At 35.8% G+C, this 27,287-nt stretch overlaps 2 protein-coding genes across 3 annotated transcripts in view; both read left to right on the top strand.

Moving 5' to 3' along the window:
• The window catches only part of LOC104036156 (sodium channel protein type 1 subunit alpha), a 73,036-nt gene extending 60,196 nt beyond the window's left edge, over window positions 1–12,840 (top strand). For both annotated transcript variants that reach the window (XM_075710799.1, XM_075710800.1), the window contains exons 21-26: window positions 1,065–1,346; window positions 8,346–8,399; window positions 8,743–8,880; window positions 10,588–10,692; window positions 11,065–11,335; window positions 11,672–12,840. In XM_075710799.1, coding sequence (XP_075566914.1) covers window positions 1,065–1,346; window positions 8,346–8,399; window positions 8,743–8,880; window positions 10,588–10,692; window positions 11,065–11,335; window positions 11,672–12,840 — 2,019 coding nt within the window. The remainder of the gene's footprint in view (window positions 1–1,064; window positions 1,347–8,345; window positions 8,400–8,742; window positions 8,881–10,587; window positions 10,693–11,064; window positions 11,336–11,671) is intronic.
• A 4,297-nt stretch (window positions 12,841–17,137) lies between these two features.
• TTC21B (tetratricopeptide repeat domain 21B) overlaps window positions 17,138–27,287 on the top strand; it is a 41,932-nt gene continuing 31,782 nt past the window's right edge. The window contains exons 1-9 of the mRNA XM_075710713.1: window positions 17,138–17,257; window positions 17,488–17,617; window positions 18,686–18,796; window positions 20,112–20,278; window positions 22,495–22,617; window positions 23,790–23,947; window positions 24,343–24,427; window positions 25,917–26,015; window positions 26,618–26,810. Coding sequence (XP_075566828.1) covers window positions 17,138–17,257; window positions 17,488–17,617; window positions 18,686–18,796; window positions 20,112–20,278; window positions 22,495–22,617; window positions 23,790–23,947; window positions 24,343–24,427; window positions 25,917–26,015; window positions 26,618–26,810 — 1,186 coding nt within the window. The remainder of the gene's footprint in view (window positions 17,258–17,487; window positions 17,618–18,685; window positions 18,797–20,111; window positions 20,279–22,494; window positions 22,618–23,789; window positions 23,948–24,342; window positions 24,428–25,916; window positions 26,016–26,617; window positions 26,811–27,287) is intronic.

The following is a 27,287-nucleotide window of genomic DNA, read 5'->3' as shown; positions in this document are numbered from 1 at the left end:
TATCCATGCCAATCCTTTCCTGTTTTACCACAGGAATTGGATTACTGAGAATCAGAACCCTACTCTATACTTTATTTTACCTTCCTACAAGGTCCTAAAAGTTTTACAGAGAAAGAAAGTAGAACTTAAAATAAAGTACAACTTGTAAATGAGATCTGGTATTGGATACTTAAGGAGAAATGGTTGCTCAGCTATTAGCCAAACAAATATTACAAAGGTTTTGATAGCTCTGACAGACACATGTGATTAATTACTGTATATATCAGAAAAATACACTTTTTATCTACATAAGTAATTATTGACATCTTGCCTGCAAGGGGCTGAGAAGTCAACTGGCCAAAAGTAATTTAAAATGCAAAATCGAAACCCCTAAATATCTCCTTGATATATGTCCTTCTTTAGATAAATGAAGGGTATTACTGACTTAAACTCAATACATGAAACAATAAGACTGGAGCTTGAAATAAATTATGTTGATTCAAGTAGACACATATTGCAAAACTGTCTTGCTTTTCTATACAAAGAAATTAATCTTTGTTATAATCTTGCATGGAACAATAAGGCAACAAAGATACGTATTTAATTCCTGCATAATCCTTTTAATGTAGAGCTTAGTTTCTAGATTCATGGCATTTGTGTTTTCAGCTTAAATTTCAAAGCTCTGTTGATCAAATCTACAGGTTGCCATTTTTCTTTAAACATTTTAAGCTATAATTTGATGCATTTTTAGAATTTTATTATGTCTGTATTTATATTTAACACATTTGTCTTTTTTTATATAGAATACATCAGTGTCAGGCTTCATCTTACTACCACCAGGTCTTCTCTTCTGTTTTTCTTTTACTTATTTTAATTTTCTCACTTCTTTTCCTTTCATTACATGTTCTGATGTTAAGTATTTAAAAGAACAGTGCAATGCTACAGTTATTAATGTACTGCTTTAACATTTATAGTATTCATTTCTGAACAAGCATTTATTAAGCATTGGTAAAACAGTATACAAACCTTTATCGCTGTAAATATTCTTACACTCTTTTCTTTTTTCCCCTGTATTTGTGTACTAGGTGGTTGTGAATGCCCTTTTAGGAGCAATTCCATCCATCATGAACGTGCTTCTCGTTTGTCTTATATTCTGGCTAATTTTCAGCATCATGGGAGTAAATCTGTTTGCTGGGAAGTTCTACTACTGTGTTAACACCACAACTGATGAAAGGTTTGAAGTCGACCAAATCAACAATTTTAGTCAGTGCGAGGAACTCATAAAAAACAATCAAAGTGCCCGATGGAAAAACGTGAAAGTAAACTTTGATAATGTAGGATTTGGGTATCTTTCTTTACTTCAAGTAGTAAGTGATCACTCTTTATATACCTCTTACTGTTTATATGTAATAGTGAAAAGCAACTCTAGCAACAAAGACAGAAAACGTATTTACCTGATGATTTTTATCTGTGACTTAGTAATACCGCTGCACTGATAACTGACTACTGTTTTCATAGTAAGCAGCAAGTAGAGCCTACTAAGATGAATAAAGAATTTTTAGGACATCTGACAGAACAAGTGCTATTCTTCCTATTTATAGCTCCCTTAGTTCTACAGCCCCTTCTAACTTTAAAAGTTTCTAGAACTACCTAGGAATGCTATTCAGCTATCTGAATACTTGAGGTTTTACTGTTGCTGAAAAAGAAAAATCTGCATTGGTGTGATTAAGTCACAGAGAAGAATTCCAGGTAGGAAATCCCATCTTAGTGATGTCACTGCCACCAGTGCAGACTTGTGTGATCTAAGAAGCAATTTCTCATTCAAAAGAGAAATAGGAAAAGCAAAATACCATTAGATACTATAATCTATGAAATATTTTCCCTGCTATTTCTGTGCATAAGCACCTGGTGGAGTTTATTTAGCAAAAACTGAGGGAAGAAAAGAAGGAAGAAAATACATGCAGAAGGTTATGCCTTCACTATCAAAAATTGTGTCCTCACAACACTAACTATCTTTGTATTTTGGAGCAGCTAACAATCTGACCCAGCTTTAATCAAGAAAATGATGGGCTCTAACCTATGGTGTGTGCATTCAGCAAACTTTATGTTTTTTTGAGGTTATTGTCTAATTCTGCAGAATCTTAGTTTTCATTTTACAGTTTTTAAATATGTTTCTAGCTTTTATGTTGCCATAAGAAATCTCAATAATACAAATCATTAACATCATGCAGTGGTATCAACATGGGTCTAAAACAATAGTTCTGAGCATTGTAAACTGCCTCTCCCAGCTAATACAGTATTTCATCTGTGTGGCTGATAACCCTGACAATTTAAATTTCACTATGATTAATTATTTACTTTACTGTCACATCAGGAAAGAGCAGAGAGGGACCAGAATACAATTTGGGTTTGATAACAAAATTGAATAGTAATAGAAAGATTTAAAATATTTATTTTCTCTGTCTTATTTTTGAAATCCACTGGCTTAGAATCCCCCTTGGGGTCGGGGTGGGGCAGAATGTTTTATTACACATGATCAGGAGAAACAAAATATCAACAAAACTCTTTCCAAGTGGTTTGCAACTCTTCTTCCAGTAGTAACCTAGTCTGTTCTGGGACAGGGATAACACCAGGTACATTTTTTCCTGGCTTTGTGGCCACAATCACCACCCCTCAGCTACTTCCAGTCATACATATTTCAGTGTCCTGGCTATGCACAGCTTATTCCATTTTCCCTTCAATGAAAAGCAACAAATATTTCTTACATGAAGACTTATATTCTTAAATTATTGGATTGTTCTGGGAGGCAAATTGGGAGAAATTTGCCAATTGTTCCTACACTTCCAAAGGAAAAATTAATCTAGACCTACCATGGAGGGACCTAGTTCTCATGGGAGGACAAGCCAGTTGTTTTTGCAGTATCTACAATATAGAGATTTTACACCAATATCAAAGGCTTGCCTAATGGATGGATTTTTGTGTGTGTGTGTGAGTAGAATGTCAATGACAACACCACTTATTCTTTCTGTATTAATAAAATCCTTGTAAAAGCATTTAGAAATTTTTTGCCTGACACACCAGAAAAAAAAATGGTGCACTTCTGTCATTCCACAAAACAGACACTTGGCCCTGCATCTTTTAGAGTTTGGTAAGTAAGCTGCTAGTAGTGATTTTGCAGTTATGGAATGATAAAAGCCCTAGGGCAGAGAAAACAAAATATCAGCTTGATTTTCAGCTAATACTTTAAAATATGCAGAATCTGTGTTGTTTCACCTTCAAGAACACAAGAAAGGCCACAATTCATAAATGTTTGAGATTCTTACATCACTTTCTCAATCAAAGAAGACATTTATCAGGTGATTTTCTGTTTGATATGTAAAGTACTTTTGATGAGACTCTAGAACAGGATTCTAAAGCCATTGTGTTCAGAAGAAACATGAGAACTGAATAGGTATGTCATAACCCTAGATTTCCCTACCCTTCCTAATCAGCTTGTAGTAATAGTAAAGATGAGTAAATACTAAGAATTAATTAAAGGTATCCATTATTATGTCAGAAGCAAAGGTAAAGCTATTGAAACTTCAGTATTTGTCCCAAAATAAGGTATTAAGCCTGAAAAAATCAGAATAAAAAATCATGGTTGCAAATAGGTACACTTTCTGTGCACCCAATGTGAACATTAATGGCCTTTTTTAACGTCTTAATGATTAGTTGAAAAGTCTACTGAAGTCATTTAGTTCTCCACCTTAACAACCTGAGGCACAGACTTTTGTTTAGGTTGTGGTGGATCTGAGAAAATACCCCCATAGAGGTCACTGTAATCTTTTTAATGACAACCTCAGTGATAAGTATCAATGCATGAATTGCAGATACAAGGTCCCTTTTTCAGGAAACTAGAAACTAACTACAGAAAACTGCCTCTTACAATCCAGCATTATTTCCATTCTCCATTCTACCGTCTGACTCATGCCCTTTGAGCCAATCAAAGAAGAATATTGTAAACCCCTTCAGCTTCTGGGTTATAGGTAATACAACATAAATCTTTATTTTCTGCATCACTGAGGTTTTCCATCTGGAGTGAATACTATTGGAAATAGAATTTTGTTTTGAATCATGAAAAGCTTTTTCTGGAGTACATCGGTCTGTTCATTGCAGAAAAATACCCTCTTTTTTAAGAGTAATATAGAAAAGAAACATAGATATTTCACACAGAAATATTCAAAAGGAGTGGGTTAATTTCAGAAAGAAATATTCTAGGCTCAAAAAATAGATTGGAAATGTGTGGCAGTGGCTTTTTTTTTTAAAAAAAAAAAACCTCTCTGAGAAGCTCTTTCTTGAGTTTCCTTGGCAGTGATGAGGAATGAATTTCTGGAATGAGGGACCTCAGAAAGGAACATAAACTAATTTTTAGTTTGCATATTGTATTCATTTTCTTTTGGAGGAGGAGGCGTGCGGAAAATCTTTAGTATTGATAGCAATGTTACAATCCTTTCTGCCCCAAAATACAGGCTAACAATATGTTCCATTGACATAACCAAGTTTCATAGACTTTGTTGATCAGAGAATTTCCAAAATTCTTACATAATTTGAAGTTGGAGTGTAAATATTCATGCCATCAGTCATACAAGTACACATTCTCTCTATAAAATTTTTTTTCTTGTATGATCCAGCATAGCTCATGTTGGTCTATATGGATCTGCAAACTTCTTTTTTCATTTCTTGGTCTCAACTTGTTTGAGCATTTCTCTGTCCCTAAAGAAAAGCATCAAAGCAGAGACAGATCTGCTGGAGAAATTCCTTTCACAATTTTCATGCATCAATGAGTGAAGAGGAAGAGGTTGGTGTGCACAAAGAGATGTGGCATCTGCCCTGGTAATTTTATGGCCTTATGCCTTTTTTAACTTGAACCTACTGTTTGGATTCTTTGGTAAGTAAATCTCCCGGAGGCCTGCTTTTATCCTGCTGGTAAGCGCATATCTTGCTTACCAGGATAAAATGCGGCAAACCAGCGGGTCTCAAAACACAATGTTATATTATTCTGCTGTTACTAATATAAATAAGAAAACACATCTTGTTAAGTGTAGGGTTAAAAAGTCAGAAGCTGAATTCTAGGGCTGTAGATTAGTTTTTTAAAAGCACGATGTTATTCTATCTCCAATAGGGAATGTGAATCTTCCTGGTGGTTATTTCTGGTAAAGAAATGGAGTGGTGAAACTCCAGCATTACTTATAACTTCATTAGAAATTACTCATCAGGGAAAAAGTCTATGTACTTTTAATAATAGTAAAGTAGATCGGGGGATTTTTGTGTTGTTGGCTTTTCTTAATACGTTTGAATCTGCATTTGAATATATGTCTTTCAAATTTCCTTGGGGGAAAAAAAAAAGCATTTGGAACAGATGCTGATTTCAATTACACTGCTCTAATCTTTGAAATCAATTAATTAATCCTGTTTTAGTGTCACTGAGAATATACCATATATTTTTATATTTGAATATACAAAAAGGAAACTAAGAATTTGATCTCTTAGTCATATTTCTGTGTTATTTTCTATTCAGTATGTACAAATGCCCAAATAACACCTTATTTCTGTTAAAGAAAATGTGTTGCAGATAAATTTGAGCCTAACATAAGCAGGCCTAAGCTTCTACTGAATGCAGTAGAAATAACACTCTTTCACTAAATGTGATGCCTTGAATTGAACCTCCAGTTCCATTATTTGCTATTGTTCAGGCAACATATTTAAAAATTACAAGTTCTCCTACTGAACTGATGCTTCTGCTTTGGGAATTAAGAATCTGTTTTCTTACAGCTAAGTTCTCAACTAGTGTAAATGGTTTTGCATAATGATGATTATATTCACTGATTCCTACTGATTTTCAGAAGGGATTTAGAATAAAACAAATAATGTGATGAGGGAGCATATTTTATTATTAAAATTACTTAATTAGGTTTTGGGATTGTTTTTTCTTCGTTTCTTCAATAATGTTAATATCTTATGGTTTTGTGAAACCCATTGTGGAAAATATGCATTTTACTTTAGATATTTTGAACTGCAAGATAGTAGTATGTTATATTTATATTTTTCCAGCCCCCACAGTCTTTTCAAGTTGCCTTTTTAATTATAATAATAAGCATACAATAGCTCATTTCATCAGATCTTTTTCCTAGCACTAGCTGAAAGGTCCTGTCTGTTTATAATGGAGTACTTTACTGATGATGGTGAAGCTTAGTATTTTAAAATTAGTCTATTTTTTTCCATTCACTCTAGTCAGTCTAGGCTACACCAATAAATTTACAAAAAATCAGTAATTCCACTTTGCCTGGAGGATGATATGCAAGGATTATCATGCATCTGAATCTCAGGCAACAGCACACACTTTGCAGAAGAGCCACTCCCTAATTTGCATCATCTTTCTGATGTAAAAGTATGCCATTACTTGTATTTAGTGTTTCAGGTTGAAGTGCTGCTTTCAACCTAAGTTATGACATTCCAAAAAATGCAAATAATGTACCAAGACAGAAACAACAGTAGCACCTGTAAGACATGAAGTAATCATCCTGCCCTATCTAGACATTGTAAGACCTCAGCTGAAATAGTGAGTCCAGTTTTGGTTACCATTTCAAGAGATGAACTAGTGGAAGAGAGCTCAAAGGAAAATAATGAGAATAATCAGAATTCTCGAAAACAAGATCTACATGGAAAGATTGAAGGAACAGTGATCACAGCCTAAAGAAGAAAGGCAGCAACAGTTTGCAAATAAGTAAAACATGCTGCACAAAGGATGATTAGCACTCTGTTCTCCAGATATGTAATGATTATGACAAGTGACAGTCTTAAATGGCAACAGAAGGATTTAGATATTAGGAAACAATAAAGACAAGTGCTGGAATAAGTATTTTTGGTGAGGTTGTGGAGTGTCCCTCATTAAAAGTCTCTGAGAACACATTAAACATATATTAGGAATTACATAAATAAAGCTGATCCTACCTCTCCTAATCCCTTGCAGTCCAAATATTCCACAAGAACTTTAAATTCTTCAGCTGAGACTTACACTTGTTTCAGATTTATTGTTGATTTATTGGTCCTCTGATACTACACTGATTTCACCATCATACTGTAAGTTACTTGAACTTCATGTTTTCTGTGTTGGCCCCAAGATGTGAAAGTTATTGCATACTGGATTTGCATCTCAGGATAATCATGCTCTTTTTAGTATTCCACTCTTTCAAAAGTGTAAGGGACCTCCTTTCCTTTAAGAAAATAATTCCTTCTCATTTTAAGTTCACTTCAGGATGATGCCAGCCGCTTTGTATGCTGCATAAGCAAAGCCTTTTTGAAACCTCCACTAGAAATGAAACCTCAGGATGATGGAGATAGATACTGCAATAACCATGGATGAAGAGTGTTCCATTCCCGACCTGTTTCTGTGACCGGTCTCTATAGCAAGGAATATGAAGGAACCAATGATCTGCAGCCTTGTTTACAAAAATTATAATAGGGATTAAATGACAGCGAACTATCTCACTTCTTTGTTTTATTCTGGGCACAACTGGATTAAAACCTGAGTGATTTCTACTTGGAGATGTTGTCTAGTCAAAAGAGAACTAATTGCCACAACAGAGAAAATTACTTTCTGTTTTGAACACTCACATGAAGCAATCTACACCTCACTGACAAATATAAAAGTTTACAGATTTTGGGCAGAGGAAATAGCTATAAAAGTTCATTAAATGCTGCCATCTATGAGGCACATTAAATCTTCAATGCACATAAAACACATCCTCCTCTTATCAGTTTATCTCAGAACGTATCTGAGGGATCTAGCCTCTGTAAAACACAATACAATATCTTTCAAGTGAAAATAGAATTACTAAATCAGGTAAAGTCTTTCAAAGTAGAGAAAAATCAAAATTCTGATTGATAGGAAAATACCTTTTCTGAGCTGATCAAATTTTTGGTTCCCTTTGGTTGCCACCTTTCTGACTGATTTGAGAGGGAGGGAGTACACATCAGTCTTCATTGGTGGCAACTCAGTTACATAAGGCTATTTCTCAGCTGTATATAGCCTTTGCAGTTGACATGATTTGATGAACATTTAGTCCACCGATACTGCATTCTATAATTTGTGATGATTAATTAGAAATAAGTTAATTATGCTTACTGCTTGAAATGTTCATATAGAGACAAAATAGGGGGATATACTGTGGTGTATCCGACGAGCAGCTGTGAAGAAAGCCAAGAGACAAAATTATCTAGAAATCTCATATTGTGCTAATTATTCCTGGTGCTGTATTCAGTTGCTGGAAATAATTATATGAATTGTCTTCAAGATCTATGCTTAAACAGGTGTGTACTGTTTACAGGCTACATTTAAAGGCTGGATGGATATTATGTATGCAGCTATTGACTCAAGAGATGTAAGTACTGCAAATATTTTAAATTATCTTTTTTTCTTGAGGTCTGTCTATCAACAAGTGTGTATTTATATAACTTCCAAAAGCAATTAATATGCATACAATAGAATGAAACAAAATTAAATTAACTAATATGAGATTCTGCTGTAACAAATTGTGGAAAACTGTATGCAAACTGCCAAATGCTGTCAGTAATAGATGGAATGGACAAAATACATTGATATAAGTGACATGAGTATTGTCCAAACACAAAATATTAAGGACATTTTGCCCAAGGTTGCCACTTGTTCAGTTGAAATTTTCACATGAAATCTTAGGAATGACATTTCACATTTTTTTTTCTTAGGTATTACAGCAACCCAAGTATGAAGACAACCTGTACATGTATTTGTATTTTGTCATCTTTATAATTTTTGGGTCTTTTTTCACCTTGAATCTGTTCATTGGTGTCATTATTGATAACTTCAATCAGCAAAAAAAGAAGATAAGTATTATTTCATTTCTCTTTAAATATATTCTAAATACTGCATTTTTGCAGGTGCATGATATATGGAATCTGCACCCAAGGTGTGTTCAAAATTGAAAAAGCTGAAGTATATTAGGATATAAAATCTTACCAAGATGTAGTACGCATTAATGTCCTAAGATTTTACACTGTAGTGAATGGGACAGACCCTTCTGTTTTCTTTCAAAGTCCAGTTTAGTCTTCCTCAAGCCGTCTGCTTTTCCATGCCTAAACTTCATGAAATCTCCTTACATGATCAAACCCCTGATTTAGGCCTCTGCATTAAAGCACTTATAATTTTTTTTGTTGTTGTTGTTGATTTGTAGTGATTCTATCAATCAGCACAAAAAAAAAAAAAAAAAGCTACCTGGTTATGAAAAATAAAGCATTATTTCATCACACTACTACAGATGCTGTTTTAATGATCCCAAGTATTCAAGTTCTGTTTTGTGGCACTGAATGATCTGAATCTATACAGAACAGGAGTGGTTTGTAACTATCTCAGGGCCTTTATTTATTTTTTCATATTGCAGATGTAGATAATCTCACTGGTATAGATGGTCTGAATATTAGACACTCATCTTTAAAATTATTTTCTGTAAATAGATCAGGTAATGAAAGCTAAAGGACAAAAGCAGCTATGAATTACTAGTTTCATTTTACCTTACTGGACTTCATCACTTTCTTTGGGATTATGTTACTAATGAGTGACGCTAAGATTTTTGGAAGCTGTACATGCTACAGGCCTAGAGGTATATGGTTAGGGAGCCTGTCCAGTGTACGGTGCATGCATTCCCACGTCTTCAGGCTTCCCAAACACTCATCCACAAAAGGGCTGCATCCAGTCCTATGTGTTCATAGACATTCCTGGAATTAGATGTCTGCAAGTATCTTTTATCTGGGAAAAATTTACTTCAAGATGTATGTGAGTTCTGATGGGTTTTCATTCAAGCTGTCTCTACAAGAAAGTTACTATGGGCAGTGGATTTTGGTTAGGTTGCCATGAAAGACCTATAATTCTCTCTTTATCTTCACTGTTAGACTCCAAAGGCCAGTTCTGGCTTTTGCTAATCAGAACTTCATTGAACACGGAAGCTAATCAAGATAAAAGACTTAAAAGAGAGCATGTTGCTGTTAACAGTATCGAGTGCTTCAATCTTCAGCTCAGTTTCTCCAAAGTCTGATAATCCATCTTCTCAAAAACCTTGAAGACTTTGAGTCCCAATGCTAATGTTGTGATTGCTAAACTAGAGATACCTAAAGCACTAACACATTCATGTACTGCAAACCTGACTTTGTCTGCTTCCTTTCTTTCACTAAAACTCCAGTTCAGAAGTGACAGTATTGAGCAGCCCAGACTATTGGAGTTTATCTCAGATGCTGTTTACTGTATCTCTTCCTATAAAAGGAAAGAGGTACTGAAAAGGATTTCTTGGAGTTTGAGGAAAATAACTTTAGAAAAATGCTGCATTACAGCTTTTTGTGAGATGCCGTAGTGGATGTCCAGACAAGTTCTGGACTAAATGCTTAGATTACATACAGCTGCATTTGATAGCGAAGAGATTTTTCCCAATTCCGCCTTCTTGATTTTCATGAAATAAATAAATAAATCACATTTCTCTCTAAGAGTTTTTTCAACACTGCATATAAGTGTGATTATAACCAGTTTTGATTTCATGTTTTTACTTTGGAGGTCAAGACATATTTATGACAGAAGAGCAGAAGAAATACTACAATGCAATGAAAAAGCTGGGATCCAAAAAACCACAAAAACCTATACCAAGACCAGGGGTAAAATTATTTATATGCATCAGACCAATAGCTATTTACAAACAGCTCAGTTTTTATTGATATATGGAAAGCAGAAATATGCCCATGTGAAAATTTTCATTAACTAGTGTATCAGTCAGCAAAAATGGAAAATGAAAACACGGTAAAAAAAGGGGGGTTTTTGCAACCATTTTACATATGAATATACAAACAAAGGAGGTTGAACTAAGCTGTTGTATCCACTTTAATTTGACTGCTCTCCTGAGATCACTAGTTACATTTTTATTGAAGTCTCATAGGCCTCACTGCATGTATTTTTCTACTTTCTTCTAACAGGAAAAGAAAAACAATTACAGTTTATATTGGATGCTTCTTTTTTTCTTTTCTCTTCAGAACAAATTCCAAGGCATGGTCTTTGATTTTGTGACACAGCAAGTATTTGACATCAGCATCATGATTCTTATTTGTCTTAACATGGTTACCATGATGGTAGAAACTGATGACCAGAGTAAAGAAATGGAAAATATTTTATACTGGATAAATCTGGTGTTCATTGTCCTTTTCACTGGAGAATGTGTCCTGAAATTAATTTCACTTCGCCATTACTATTTCACTATAGGCTGGAACATTTTTGATTTTGTAGTTGTCATTCTCTCAATAGTAGGTAAGTCTTGTTTATTAAACTAAAAAGAGGGTGAACTTTTACAGAGCTGTATGGTTGGCTTTTGCCATTGCAAGGTTTACAACTAAGTCATGCAACTTTTCATGTTATCTAATAATTTACCTAATCCAACTATCAAAACTGTTTTAATCATGCAACATATATTGCACCTGCAAATATTAAGTATAACTGGTATAACAGAAATTATGCAAGTGGACTCTACAGAATATCTTTAATTGCTACATAGAACCACTAATTTTAAAACTATTTTTCTAAATTTCTACTATTATATGGAGATTAAGTGGCAATGTATCTTGGTTTTATTCTTTTCTGTTTTAGGTATGTTTTTAGCTGAGATGATTGAAAAGTATTTTGTGTCCCCCACACTATTCCGAGTCATCCGACTTGCCAGAATTGGTAGAATCCTGCGTCTCATTAAAGGCGCTAAGGGAATCCGCACTCTGCTTTTTGCTTTGATGATGTCTCTTCCTGCTTTGTTCAACATTGGTCTGCTGCTGTTCCTGGTCATGTTTATCTATGCGATATTTGGCATGTCCAACTTTGCCTATGTTAAGAGAGAAGCTGGTATAGATGACATGTTCAACTTTGAAACGTTTGGCAACAGCATGATCTGCCTATTTCAAATTACCACATCTGCTGGCTGGGATGGTTTGCTGGCCCCGATTCTTAACAGTGGGGAGCCAGACTGTGATCCCAACAAAGCTCACCCAGGGAGCTCTGTGAAAGGCGACTGTGGCAACCCTTCCGTTGGGATTTTCTTCTTTGTCAGCTACATTATCATATCATTTCTGGTAGTGGTGAACATGTACATTGCTGTGATTTTGGAGAACTTTGGTGTTGCTACTGAAGAAAGTGCTGAACCCTTGAGTGAGGATGACTTTGAGATGTTCTATGAAGTCTGGGAGAAGTTTGATCCTGATGCAACACAATTCATGGAATTTGAGAAATTGTCTGATTTTGCAGCAGCACTTGAGCCTCCTCTTCATCTACCCAAACCAAACAAAGTCCAGCTTATTGCAATGGATCTGCCCATGGTAAGCGGTGACCGAATTCACTGCCTTGACATCTTGTTTGCTTTCACAAAACGTGTTTTGGGAGAAAGTGGGGAGATGGACGCCCTCAGAATACAAATGGAAGATCGGTTTATGGCATCCAATCCTTCAAAAGCTTCCTATGAACCAATTACAACCACATTAAAACGAAAACAGGAGGAAGTATCTGCTGTCATTATTCAACGGGCTTATAGACGTCACCTTTTAAAACGAACAGTAAAACAAGCTTCCTTTATCTATAACAAAAACAAAACCGAAGGAGGGGCTGGTCAGGGTATGAAAGATGAAATCCTTATTGACAGGTTAAATGAAAACTCATTTACAGAGAAAACCGATATAACCGCATCAACAGCCGTTTGTCCACCTTCTTATGATCGTGTAACAAGGCCAGTCAAAGAAAAGCATGAAAAGGAAGATAAAGATGTTCAGAAATAAAAGCAAATAGCAAGCAAAATCATCTATGTGGAAAATAGTTCATAGTCGTAAGGATCATGTGTTTGTGTCAACAGGACTCCTGCTGGAGGTCTATGCCAAACTGACAATTTTTACAAATATACTGTACATTAAAGGTCAGTGCCTATTAAAAGACAGTGACCCCTCGTCAGTGACTGTGACTGTGATATGGGGAAACAACCTTGACAGGAGGTTACTGTTCTCACTACCAGCTGACACTGCTGAAGAGGAGAGAAAAAATGGCTACTCAGACTGTAGGGACCAGTTAAAGGCGTGCAAACCAAGTATTTGTGTGTTTAGCATAAAACAATATGGTAACTGTATCCACTGTTTGCATTTCAACTGCCACATACATCGTATTTTTACAAAATCTGTGTTGGTGGATTCATCTTATTTTTATTCATAGGTTGTTTATTATATGTGACTATTTTTGTAAATGGGGCTTCTGTTGGGGACGGGGATGAAGTACACCTTTACAGGTACAAGGGCCAGGTGTTCTATTACACAACTAATATGCACACAGAAATGATTTGCATGAGGGCATGCTGCACTTATAGATCATGCATGAAAATAACATTAAGTCACAAAGAACAACAGATTTTCTTTAGCGCAGTGTTTCTGGAAAGGAATAACAGGTTTTGAGGTGCTTAATTAATGTATTCATGTTGTATCACGTCCAAACAAGTCTTGGTATGCCTGTGAAGTCCCCTAGAACTCACAAGAACAGTAGAGACGGATTATTTTTTGCACAGACCATTAAGTTTCAGAAAGTACAAACTTCTTTCTAGGCCTGGAGTCACAGATTTTGTCTTTGTCAAATGTCTTTCTGCATACAAATACTAAATGAATCTGCCTCAGCCCTCCAAATTGATCAAAAAGAGCCCTTTATGAAGTTGTTCTGCTTTATCCTGCAGTATTGTTTAGCCATCTTCAGCTCTCAGTAAGGTTGATGTTGTTGTACATGTTAATGAAAAGCCCTCTGCGATGTAAATAGTAATTTTTAACCTGTGGTGCATGTTTGAGCAAACAGATAATGACCTAAGCACATTTATTGCATCAAATATGTACCACAATAAGTGTAGTGTGCAAGCATTCAACAGGTAAAATTATGTATTAACTACCATTATAGATAGTTTGGATGCTATCAATGCATGTTTATATTGCCTATGCTGCTGTTCCTTTGACTGTCTGGGATTCTTAAATATGGGAAGCCATACATCAGAGCTAAATGAAATAAACTACTCAACAAGACCTCGTTCCTCCATACCATTAAGCAATATTTTGCAGCTATTTAGGAGCTTATTTGGTTTATGTTTTGAATTTTCAGTGAAAAGCATATAGTGTATATCTAAACTGTACAGACATGTTGAAAACTACTAAACCTGTTGAAAATAATGTTAGAATTTTATAAGCAAATATAAATACTGTAAAAATCATTTTATTTTATTTTTCAGCATTATGTACATAAAACAAGAACTAAATTTTATCTTCAGGCTGATGTCACACCATTTTTGTTACTTTCTGTCCATAGCTCTTTTTCACAGAAGAACTCCAGAAGAGATATAACTAAGAGAATGGATAGCTGTAGGTTCTTATTTTTTACAATATTTGCAAACATGTCAATACTTTCTGCGAAATAAGTTCATAACTTGCTTCTAAAAATCTAAGTTTTTTTGCAGTTGGGAAATGGTGTAAAGTTCAAATTGAATGTCTAAGCAGTGCCTGCATCATAAGTTTTCAGATACAACCTTTCTTTCACAGAATCCTTAATCTTTTCTCAGTTACTGAAAGATTTTGTTTGTTTGTTTGTTTGTTTTGTTTATTCATGCTGCACTAGAACAGTTCTAAATGTTGTCTTGGGTCCACAATATTTTTTCACAAAGAGAAAGTAGCCAAATTGTATAATCCAACACATCAGGACATTTTATGTTTCTTACACAGGAAAATTAAATATAGATTACTTTTATTAAAATTATTGACTAATACGGTATTAGTGAACTGCATGCAGGAAAATGCTACTATTACCCTAACTGATGCTAAAGAACATTATTAATGAGCCAAAATAATAAAGATTACATTTTTTTATTGTATGTTCCTTTTGTCTTTATTATCTGACATTATTATAAAAAACGTGTGCTTCTAAAGCCACAGAATGAGAGGATACTGAAAACCATTACAGCCAGCTGTACTGTTCTTCCACACAAGCAAATCCTTGGGACTTGCTTGTTAGTCACCAACTAGGACTTTCTAATTCAATGCATGTTAGACACTGAGCATGATGATTCTGCATGTACCAATAGTACTGCCCGGAGCAACTTCATGAGTTCATGCAGCAGCTCCATGCAGTGGAGTACTCAACCATCAAATACCACAGCTGTCCTGACTGTGGCCCAGGAGGCTCAGAGCATTTACAGGAATGAGAACTGAGCATTCATGAGTTTGCAAAGGGAAAGTGAGGCTTGAAAATAGTACTGGAGACACGACATTCCCCAACTCGGATTATGAGAACCAGTTTATTCTTGCTAGTTACTATTCACAAATAGGCTACAGAACATCTTGTATTCAAGTACATGTTTGAAAAAGGTAAATTGGCGTCAGAGTGAGTAACTAATTGGTCTTTTCCTCAGGAATTTTTAAGAATCTTTCTGGAAGCACCACGTTCCTAGAAGCTATCATTTGTGGATACTGATATGGAAAAATGCAAATGCAGCTGGAAAATGGGCCTGTCAGTTAGTCTTTATCAATTGCTTCAGTGAATTTCTGAAAATGTTCATTTCATATACTTATATAATTTTATATTGCATTCCCCTACAACCTACAATGAAAACATTCAGAGGTGAATACTGAACTTAGTTTAAAATCAGCTTATGAGCAATTGTATTCTGTATGCTTGCTCAGTTGCTAATGCAGAAATAAAACTTCATAGCATCTTCCCTGACATTCATCACAAATCTTCCAAGGGAGGAAAATTTTTCTCCTTCAAATTGTTCTGAAGTGCATTATGAAAAAAAGTCTAAAACTTTGCTGGAAAAGCATAAGTATCAAAATGAAAAGATAAGCATTTTCAGATTAATATGTAGACAAAATATGTCTTAAAATGTTACCCTGAAAAGAATGTAAGTTATCCACAAACTGACAGGAGTGATAGAATACTTCAAAAATAAGGGAGTAAACTGAATAATAATATTTTTTAATATCCTGTACACAGGTTTTTCAACTTTGCTTTTCTCAAGAAAGTAGTTTTAAGATAAATGAGAACTATGCCACTGTCACTGCAGATCACAGGTCATTGCCACACAAAAATGCTTGTTTCTCATAGCTATTTTAAGTTTCCAATGTTATAGAAGCCAAAATGTTACTTCAGAACAAGTAGAGCATCACTTAAACACAACAGGAAATTTTGAGGATCATCTTGGCCAACAAGGGAAAACAAATATGCTTACATATTACTTCTTTGGCACCTTCCTGACACTGGGGATGAGAAGTGTATGATGGAGTAGTGCCATGTGTGATGAATTTGTTAGGAAAACTTATTCTGAGCACTCTCTGCTAGAAGAATCGGCTTCACCTACTAATTGAGTGCAAGATGGGTTTACCTCCTTGCACTAAATGGCGTTATTGATGGTTTTCACGTTGGACAGACAACACAACTGCTCTAAAGGAACGTTATTTAGCGATGGTTGGTTGCTTCTGGTGTCTAGAAACGACAACTGAGTACGCGTTCACCCTCAGGGGGAAACCTGAATTTTACTAGTCTTTGCAACTCTGTAATTCCCTAGGAGGAAAGAAATGGGGCAGGAGGGGGAAGAGAGAGGGAACTTTCTGTATTTGATTTTACCCCATTGCTATTTCATTTCTACAGAGAACCTTCACGTAACTTGAAGTGCTCAGTATTGAGACACATTATGAAACACAGGGAGTGTGGGCCACTCTAGTCCTATGTTCAGCCAAAAAAAAAGCAAGAAAATAAATTCTCAAAGCTTTCCATTCAGCATTCGGGCAGTGAGAGGCTAACTGGTGGAAGCACTCCTGAGGGAGAGCCGGCGAGACCGCCCCTCCCCGCCGGCAGGGGGCGCTGCACACCTCCAACCAGCCCCGCCCGCCGCGGTGTGTTGAGACCCCTCCCCCTCCGCCTCGCACCCAATGGTTCGTGGCCTCCCGTCCGGCTGGTCCCGCCCCCACCTCCCGAGAGCCCAATGGGCCGCCAGACAGGCACGCTCCGCCGTTTCCCACAAGTTTTTCTTCCCGTGTCTCCTCCGCCTCCTTTCCCTCCAAGCCAATGGCAGCGGGCGCTCCTGCTAGCCAGCCAATGGCAGCGTGCTGCCAGGCCCTCCCTCGCCCTTCCGGGGGCCCCCCTCAGCGGCGCTGGGTAGCAACGATGGACGCTGAGGTGCAACAGGTGGGCGCTGCCGCCGGGTGCCGTCCCGCTACGCGCCTCTCCGCGGGCGTGGGGCCGCGCAGGGGCTGGGGCCGGCGGGTGGGAGGGGGGCGAGCCACAGGAGGGGGCGGTGGAGCCTGGGGCAGGAGGGCGAGTGGACAGATAGGGCCGGTCCGGGACGGTCGGCGCGGTCTCCTGCCGTCCCGGGGCGAAGTGTTCGCACGAATGAACGGAGGCCGCCTCTCCCGTAGGCCCTGCTCAATTACTACTGCCAAGAAGGCTACTTCCACCACGTCCGGGCTGCGGCGGATGAGGCGCTGGGGCGGCTGGGCAGCGATCCGGTGTTCCTTTTCTACCGGGCCTATGGCACCCTGAGGGCAGGTAATGTGGGCTGTGGAGCTGGCTGTCGTGTTTTGGCCCTCTGCCGCCCTCCCAAAGCGCTGGTCTTCCTTGTGTCACAAAATTCAGTCTTTAGTCTACTACACAGAAAGAAAGCAATGTTATGGAGTCTGAATGGAATGTTTTCCATGTTGAGAAGATTGCCAGTGTTTCATGATCTATCACACACACATAGTTTGAATGAATATGATCTAGGCCACATAGTGCTGAAGTGAGAAATAGTAAGTATATCTTTATTTTTTTCTTTTTTTTTTTTTTTTTTTCTTCAAATGGCTACGTGAATGTGGATCAGAAACTCGTTCCTTGGAGGGAATTTGAGCCCTGCCCAAATGCCCATTGCATTGTATCACAAACATAAATTTGCTTGTTCCGGCTACTACCTCTTCCTTTCAGTGCAGCCGTATCTAACTTTCTATCCATCTGCCTCAGAGGAGCTGACAGCTAATGTCTATTGGGAGGATCTTTGTGTGCATTATACTTTTGAGAAGTTTATTTAGCTAAATCAAGAATGTCACAGAATACTAACAAGTAATGCAAAATAGGGGAGAGCTGTGGCAGGGGGCTAGGAAGGATTCAAAAAATCTTGAGGTGGTGTATCTGTTCCCAAACTACCCAGCTTTTTTTCTTTGTTTTACAATCATACGTTCCTGTTTTTCAAGGTGATGCCTCTTCTATTGATGTTCAAAAGATTCACACAAACAAGGCAAAAATCCTGGCTATATAAAGAAGCAGGAGCAAAAAGAGCTGCTCAATGCCTTGTATAAAACAAATAATAAAGATGATCTTTATGGCAGTTGGCAGAACTAGCACATAACTCCTTTCAAGTTCTCTGCATTGAGATGCTTTTTTCTTTCTTGTGTCTGTTTGAAAGACTTGCACAAACAAGTGAAAATGGATGTGTGAATAATGAACGAAGTTATGAAGAAAGTGTTATCAAAAACACAGAAGAAAAAAATTGAGGGAAAAATTTAAGTCAGATTTAAATTTTTGATGATGGATGTTCTATGTCTTGAAAAATGTTATAGCCTATTCTGCACTTGTTTTCACTAGGTGACATCCAAGAGGGTATTCGACAGTTGGAGTCTATTAAAAACAAGCAGGAGGTGTCACTTTGTACAATGATGGCTCTGATTTATGCCCATAAAAAGAGCCCTAATCCAGGTATGCTCATTAAGACAATACTGCTTTGTGTTTTAAACAGCTGTGTTTAAACAGATCTGAGAGTTGTAGACTAATTCTGCCTAATTTAAAAAGGTATACTCCACCTTTGCATTTGACACAGTATCTAGTGCTGAATTGAGTGACACATATCAAGATTAAACAAAAATACCAAAACACAAAACTCTGAAGAGTAAGACTGAATATTAAAATAAAACACTAAAAAAAAAAAAAAAAAAACCAAAAAACCCCGAAACCCAAAAATCTGACTTACCTACTGTGATGAAAAAATCTGTTATGGAAAAAAAAATCTGAATCAAGCTTCTCGTGATTGTTGTTCACTTTTGCCTGATACTGGTTCTTTTGAGCAGAACTGCAATTTAAGAAGTCATTAAAGCCACACCATTTTTGTCTTTCAAGTTACTCTGACTTTACAAATAGAGAAGAGAATTTTGTGAACATTGGCATTCCTTTCTCCAATCTAAAAAATGGGGTTATTTTGCTAAGAATTGTATTCTCAAAAACACAGCTGGTTTATTAGCTAAACTGAGTTGTCATTAAACTGTTGCCCTGGTATATTCCTGACTGTGTGGTTTTATAACTGTTACTGACAACTTTGTTAAGCAGTATGATGTGAAACAGCTCTGACTAAGAACATCACTCTTATTTGAGTCCCTGAGGGTTAATACTGTAGGGCAGCAAAATTATCATGCATTTCAAGACTCTCTGAGAAAGTCACGGTAGTAAGAGTCAGACATCTGATTTTAATGGCTCCTAAAAAAGGACCAGAAATGAATGTGGGTAAAAAAAAATTTGGCAGCAAGTCCCACACACCAAATGAAATTCCCATGTGGGATTAACCTAATGAGAGCAACTGACAATAACAATGAGAATGGAAGAAACTGAGCTTTAGTGTTAAGAAACACATCACGTATTTTCCAGGGATTCTGGAGCTAAATTGTCTTGTGTTCAGCATTTTAGGGCTGCTCTACAGTTAACTGTTTACTTATTTGGCAGACACTGGTATAAACATGAACCTTTCTGTCAAGTTTCCATTTATCTGGCAGGATCTCTCAGCTGCAAATCTAATGTTTAACAAATAGTGGGGTTCTTGCACAAATAGCTATGTTGATGGGAACCCTCTTCTATCTTTTACACCTGTACCTGATGAATATTTTTAATTGGGAGGGATTGCCCGTGTGTTTATCAATACATGATGCAGAAAACAATGTTTGCTTTCAAAGCCCTTGGCTTATGTGCTGCTTTCTTAAATATTTTGAGATGCTATCAACAAAAGCTCTGAACAAAATCTTTTCAGATCGAGATGCTATTCTAGAGTTGGATGCAAAAATGAAGGAGCAACGTAAAACAGCAGGACAGCAGGCTCTGTACTTTGCTGGCTTGTTTTTGTGGCATCTTGGTCGTGAGGACAAAGCCCGTGAATACGTTGATAGAATGATCAAAGTTTCTGGTGGTGGTAAAGAGGTAACTTTTTTTTTTCTATGCAAAATAGTAATAGGACCATGTATACTGTGAAGCTAGACTTATTGCATCAATGCTATTTGGAGGTTTCCTTTAACTGTTTTGTGTTCTAATACTTTCTTAATGTCATAAATTTGACAGGGACGTGTAGGATTCCCATCATGACTTTTTTGTCTGCTAAGTATTCATTTTAACTTAATAAATAAGAGGTCTGCATTGACCAATGGAAATAATATGTAGTTATGCCAATTTTCCTACTTGATACTGAGCATCATAATTCCTAGCAAAAAACTAAGCGTGATAGTCTCACTAGAGGAAGACATGTTTTGAATCTGAAGATTCAAAAATACCTGGAGGACTGGGGATTTAAAATTTCAGTAGTTGTTAAAGGCAAGATTTGCCTAGGGTGTTACTGAATATAATTTATTATAAAATCTGTGTAAGTGTTGTATGTAGTGTCTTCTGCATTTACATACAGATATCAAAATTTACTAGAATCTTTAAAGAGGTTTGTGAAAAATTACTGTGGGGTTTTTTTTTTGAAGGGGGTATCAGCTTGAATTTTTTGTAGTCAGATGTCTTCAAGGCAGAGCTATTAAAATTTAATGCATATTTGTTTTCTTATGACACTAGTATTAAACACAAATGTTGTTTCTGAATTGTTTCTCTGTGTGGTTCAGTAGATTGCTCAATTTGTAATGTACAGTTTTAAGGTTTATGTGATATGTGATTTAGAAATCTGCAACTATTCTAAACATTAATTTCTGAAATTACATTATGAATTTAAGTAATGGCTTAGCTTTAGGACTATCACTGATTATTAATTAAAATTGGTAGTTACTTTTAATTACTGGCTAATTTTTACTAATGAAGAAATAATTAATGAGATCACAAAGCATTAATACGTTAATTTCTAAAAAGACTAAGGATATGCCATTGTGGTAAATAGCAGTACTTATGACTTTGCTTATTGAAACCATAGTAGTTGTTTTTTGTTTGCTTATTTTTGTTTTTAAGAGATACTATTTGGGAATGTTGCTTAGTAGGAAGTATTTCCAGCTGAAGTATTTAATGCATTGAAAAGAATCTTTTTTTTTTTTTTAACAGAAGGACATGTACACACATTAGCATTTAAATATATAGAAAACATATACGTTTTCTTTTTTTCTCAATTTACTTATACTTATTGCTTTTCCTGGTTTGACAATACAAAGTTATGTGTACTTCAGATTTATGGGGAGGTGGTTAGAGGTGCTTGAACTTAGTGAAATATGATTTGCTTAGTATATACAGTTTGTTTTGATAAGATACTTTATGTACTCCTTATACAGAAGTAAGATACCTCCCATTTTTTTACAATGCTTGTATATATGAATTTCAGTCACTTTCTGTTGCATAACAAAATTGTGACCCTGATTGTTAGCAATTACAAAATATGTCTCTTCTACTAACCTTTGCGTTTTAAATACACGGCTCACTTCTTTAATTTTATGTTACAAAAGAGCTAGTGGTATTTATAATTGCCATAAAAACAAAAATTTAAACTATAAATTCGGTTAAATAATCCAGCACTTCAAAATAGATTTGATTTACTTAAGCTATAGGTGTCTGGAACACATAAGAGAAATAAAATTTTTAAAAGGTGAAATGTGTCTTTTCATTGAAGGCATTATTACTTGTAATTAATGAATTTTAAGTGCTATTTTTTTTTATAATACTGTTGGGGATTTGGGAAATGTCAGATCTTTGCCCTTCACACGCAGGTTTTTCTTTTTAATCAGATGGTAGAAGAAAAAAAACAAGTTTCTTTCCTTTTTCAGCACCCCATAAGTTTCTCAGTGTCTGATATAAACAAAATCTTAAGACAATATTCTGCAGAAGTGTTTGCAGAAAATATTCTTACAGTCTTATGCAATCACTTCTATGAGGTTTTGTTCTGCCTGCTTAGCATGTTAGACTAGTTCAGTGCCTTTTTTTTTTTTTAAATCCTGTAAGTAAATATACTATTTGATTGATTTAATGCTGGAATGAATTACTAATATTTTAGGTTATGCTGTAGACTAGTTATAATTTCAAATATATATTTTAAATAGTTAAAAATAGATACTTTCATTTTAAGTTCTATTTTATTTTTACGTTATTTCTACTTATTAGTGTACCTAGTATACTTTTTTTACTGCCTAGTTAGTGAAGAGTTCCAATTTATATTTTGTTTACAGGGGTTAATTTTGAAAGCATGGCTTGATCTCACCTGTGGGAAAGAAACTCACATTAAAAAAGCTGTGAAATACTTTGATGAAGCACTGCAGGAAGGCAATGATGTTTTTGCTCTGCTTGGTAAAGTAAGTTTACTTAATGATTTTAATGCTTCCTTATTAGTCTTGCAGAGTGATTTGAGAGATGCCGAGAACTACAGAATTGCTGCGTGCCATGGAAAAAAAAGTAGTAGTTAAACACTGTAGTGTGATCTTCTATGAACATTGTTAACACTCTTTTTTTAATTGTTGTTAGTCTGTTTCAAGTGTTTATTTTCATTATATTCCACTAAGAGAGTGGCTGAATTGTTTTCTTTACACATTTTTCTGTTTCAGAGTATGCTACTTGTTTATATCACAGACATTGTTACTCATTGATATAATGTTTGTTTAATATTCTAAAGCTAAATGCAGAAAAAAATTGTTCAATGAAAATAAGAAGACTGAAGTTCAGGAGAGTGTGCAGAATGGTATTTGGTTAGGTGTGTGTGCTTGGCTGTATGCAGACTGTTGAGTTCAATTACCAGTGTATTTCAAATTTAGTTACTGCAATTTTATTTTAGACAGTTATCTTGCTACGGCTTAAGAAATTAACTCTGAGAAGCTACTATGTTTGCACCATTTCTGTCTCAAAAATATGAAATAAAATGGCATGCACACAGTCACCTGGAATATCATAAGTAAATTTTAAGCATCAAACCCAAACAGGATTTAAGCCCTAAATTGACTTCTACTCAAATTCATTTAAAACTGTGATACTTGATACTTCTGAAGTACTTTTGTATTTGGGGCACCCTGTAAATTGCTTTACAATTAAAAAATTGTTAATTCTGGCAACAACAGCAGTGAACTACTGAGTGTGGGTTTTTAGATGGTACATACCTCAGGGCTTGAAAAAATGTTTCAGTATCCTAAAATTGTGAGATGCTTTATGCAAAGTTATTTGAGTCCCAATAAGACAATTATACTCTTCAGCTTCATCTCTCTCTCTTTTTCTTGCTTGTAATTGACTAGTAACTTGTAAACACCGCAATGACCTTTGTTATAGAGTGCTTACCACACACCAGGTTTTACAAGTCGTTTTTTGCTATTTGATTGTTTCAGTATCTCTAGTTGTATTTGATGCTGAAGTAAAAATACTACTTCAAGATTTTTCTCTCACTAGCTCTTTTTCCTGATTTCTGTGTGAAAGAACTTCTGAATCTTCTCACCTGTGTGAGTGTACAGGCTTTTGATGTGACTTCTCTTCCTTCCATTAGGCGCAGTATTTTGAGGTCCGACAGAATTATTCAGGAGCTCTGGAAACTGTGAACCAGATAATTGCAAACTTTCCAAACTTCATTCCTGCTTTCATAAAGAAAATGAAGCTACAACTAGCCCTGCAGGACTGGGAGCAGGCAGTTGAAACGGCGCATAGGTTGAGTATGAAGTAACACACCACTAACTGTGTTCTTGCCATGTTTACGCTATAAGAACACTTTGAAACAAAAGTAGATAGGTTTCCATTAATTTTTAATGCATTTGAATTAGTTAAATCAGATTTAAAAAACAAAATTAAACTAAATTGAGTTTTATTAGAACCCAGCCTTGCAATTCTCTGAGGCTGGTACATCTATATGTGAATCTATTTTGAATAGAAGACAACCTTTTCTGAGATAAGCATGAAGTAACAAAACTGTGCTTTCAGTTGAGACCTATGACTTAAAGTGACTGTGCAATACAAGTTATTTTAGTCCCCTTTTAGGATAAAAGAGGTGATTGAGCAAAGGTTTTGTTTTGGTTTCTCAACATTCACCTTTTGTTTGGCTTTAGACTATTGCAGAAAGATGCCCTCAATTTAGAAGCCATAAGAATGGAGGCCCTGCATTATCTGTGCAGGGAAGGAAATATATCCGAGGTGAGTCTTTTTATTAGCAGACTGTTGAGCATAACACAGCCTTTATAGAGGCTGGATGCAACATGCACTATCATATTTATGTGTTTTCTTTGTGTACTTTGTCTGGTCCTGTGCTACGCTACTTATCTGCAGGAAGAGGTATATTCACCTATTCTGACTCAAATGGCTGCTCTAGCTTATTATTGGGGTGTTTTCTGGATGCCAAGGGAAACATAACTTTTTCCAGAGAACAGGAATCAAGCCAAACAGAAGTCTCCTCTAGACAGTTTATTGAATCATGTTGATTTGAATCATGAAAGCAATCTTTTATTGTTTAAATGCTCTTTTGATAAATTTGTAAGTTATTGTAAGCCTTCCATTAATTTTAAGTATTTTATTAATTGAAATAAGGGAAATAATGAGGTCTTGTAGTGATAATTTTTGGAAGGGTCTCATAGTCACTTAACAACAGTCTGCGATGTTAGGTTGTATAACCTGCACTTTGTTCACCGCTTTTTTGAAAATTATGGGCGTTTTTTTTAGCTCTAACAATTCTCTTTAGCTTTTCCTTCTACTTCCAAGATCCTTTTCTGCACAGGGATATATGCATGTATTTTGTACATATGGTGCTTGTGCCGTTTTTCAGGAAATTTTAAAATGTTATCTAAATTGTCATGAAAAATCATTAAATATTTTTAAATATCTTTTTCTCATTATGCAAGAATGCTGGTATAATTAAAGTGGAAATTTAGCAAAAGAAGTAAAGTGTTTCCAGTGTTTTGTAGGTTTTTTTCAAGTTCTGGAGGAAAAGGTGTTTTAGGTTGTTTAACACATTTCTAGTTATTGCAAAGAACTCTTTAGTCATTAGTGCCTTTATAATCAAATTTAAGTCTTACTTATGCACAATCATAGGAAATATGGAGAAACAGTAACAGTTGCAGACTCCAATTTAATAATGCTGTCCAGGAATGAAACTTGCTGGACATGGTAGGGTGTAAACAAAAGATTCTGGGGTAAAATGTCACATGTGACTAAGACCCATGTCTAGGAAAAGATCAAAAAACCTGATGAGATTTAAACATGATTCAGGTGTCTACATCTGAAATCATATTTAAAAACCCCCATGTACCTTATTATTGTAACCCCAGAAATGTCTAAAATACCTTAGGTGGTTTAGAGAAACTGTGATGTTAAAGGTCTGAGCATCTGAAGTACTTTCATTTTGAGCATGTGTGTCTGCATTGTGCTGAAGCCTGAACAAGATTCACACATCAGATTCCTCAGACTATCTTGCTTTATGGGACTCCATTATATCAGATTCAGCTCAAGTCTTTCACTTTCTTTAGAGCGTGTATAGAGGACATATGATCTACCTCATTGTCACCTGAGGTTAAATTTCATGACATTATTGCATAGTAAAATACGTGACTAGTTTTTAGTGAAAACTGTTCAGTTGTCCTAATCTGTTGATTCTTTCTATTACTTATTATGTTACTCCTTTTACTCCAAGGCTTCAGCCAGACTGGGAGACCTAATTAAAGCACTGGACAGGTTAGAACCACGTAATTCGCAGCTCTTCTGTAAAATGGCTTTAGCTTTCAGTAGAACAGTGAGTATGCTTTTCTTTTCTTAAGCGGAATACAAATATCTATATATCCTGGGTTTTGTTTTATTTTCTGGTAGACAGATGTTAAATATCTACTAAAAAATAGACGATTGCAGACAGTTGGAATACATTACCTTGTATAGTTTTTGGTAGCTACATTTTTCAAGCTTTACACTCGGTATGAATTACAATACTTAAGCCATCTCATTCCAAAAATGCTTTTACTGCTTGCTTTTAGATGAGGAACAGGTTTCCAATGAAAATACACTCAAATATCCACCAACCATATTCTTAATGTAGTAAAAGCGACAAGGTTAATCACGTAGCCTTGAAACTGAAGGTTTCCTTAATCTGTGTATTTATCAGAATTGTTTTAAGGAAGCATTCAAAGCAACTATCAACCGTTCTGTATTGTATGGTATTGCATATGTATGTTTGAGTCCAGCACACTTTAATGTCACGATTTTTATAGAATTACTACGGATTGTATTAGTCTTACATGAGATGTTGTTGTCTCAATTGCTGCAGCAATATTCAGTGTGTTTTTCTAAGTGAATCTGAAAAACAGGAAAAACTTGAGGTTTAAAGATTATTCTTACCATTAGTGTGGCCGGAACCAACTCATCCTTCAACATACACAAACCCTAGTTGAAAGAGCATCTGATTTGGCATCCGACAATGCAGAATTTGCTACTGAACTTGGCTACCAAATGATTTTACAAGGGAAAGTGAAAGAAGCTTTAAAATGGTACAAGACTGCTATGACACTTGATGAAACAAGTGTTTCTGCACTAACTGGTAAGGTCTTACACTTTCTTTTGGGTTTTATGGGTCTTAAGACACAGATGATGTTTTTTGATCAAGTTTTCCTACTACTGCTGCTATGAAAATCTAGAACTATTAGAACAGGAACATTGGGCAGTAGTTCCTGATTCACGTTATGCTTTCTTCCTTGTAGCAACAGTTTCTCCTCACTGGATATATCTTTTGGTCTTCCTTCTGAAAGGGAAGCTTTTCTCTTTTAAATTAGAACTCTCAAAGTAATGGCAAGGACAGAGATGTGGCTGTAGTGGGGTTTTTTTATTATTTTTTATTTCTGTAGTGCCCAAGAGCTAGAGAACTCTTAGGCACTACAAAAATAAAAAGTTCAAGTGCAATTGATAGAACAAGCTGTCCATGGCTGCATACATTCTAAATTAGATTGAAAAACATAATCAAGTCAAAACATCTGATACTTTTGATGTACACGTTACATTCTTTGGAAAAAAAAAAAAA

Source organism: Pelecanus crispus, chromosome 5, assembly GCF_030463565.1.
Source record: "Pelecanus crispus isolate bPelCri1 chromosome 5, bPelCri1.pri, whole genome shotgun sequence".
NCBI lineage: Eukaryota > Metazoa > Chordata > Aves > Pelecaniformes > Pelecanidae > Pelecanus > Pelecanus crispus.
Note: the sequence above shows the minus strand (reverse complement) of the source record. Positions and strands in the feature narration are given on the sequence as shown.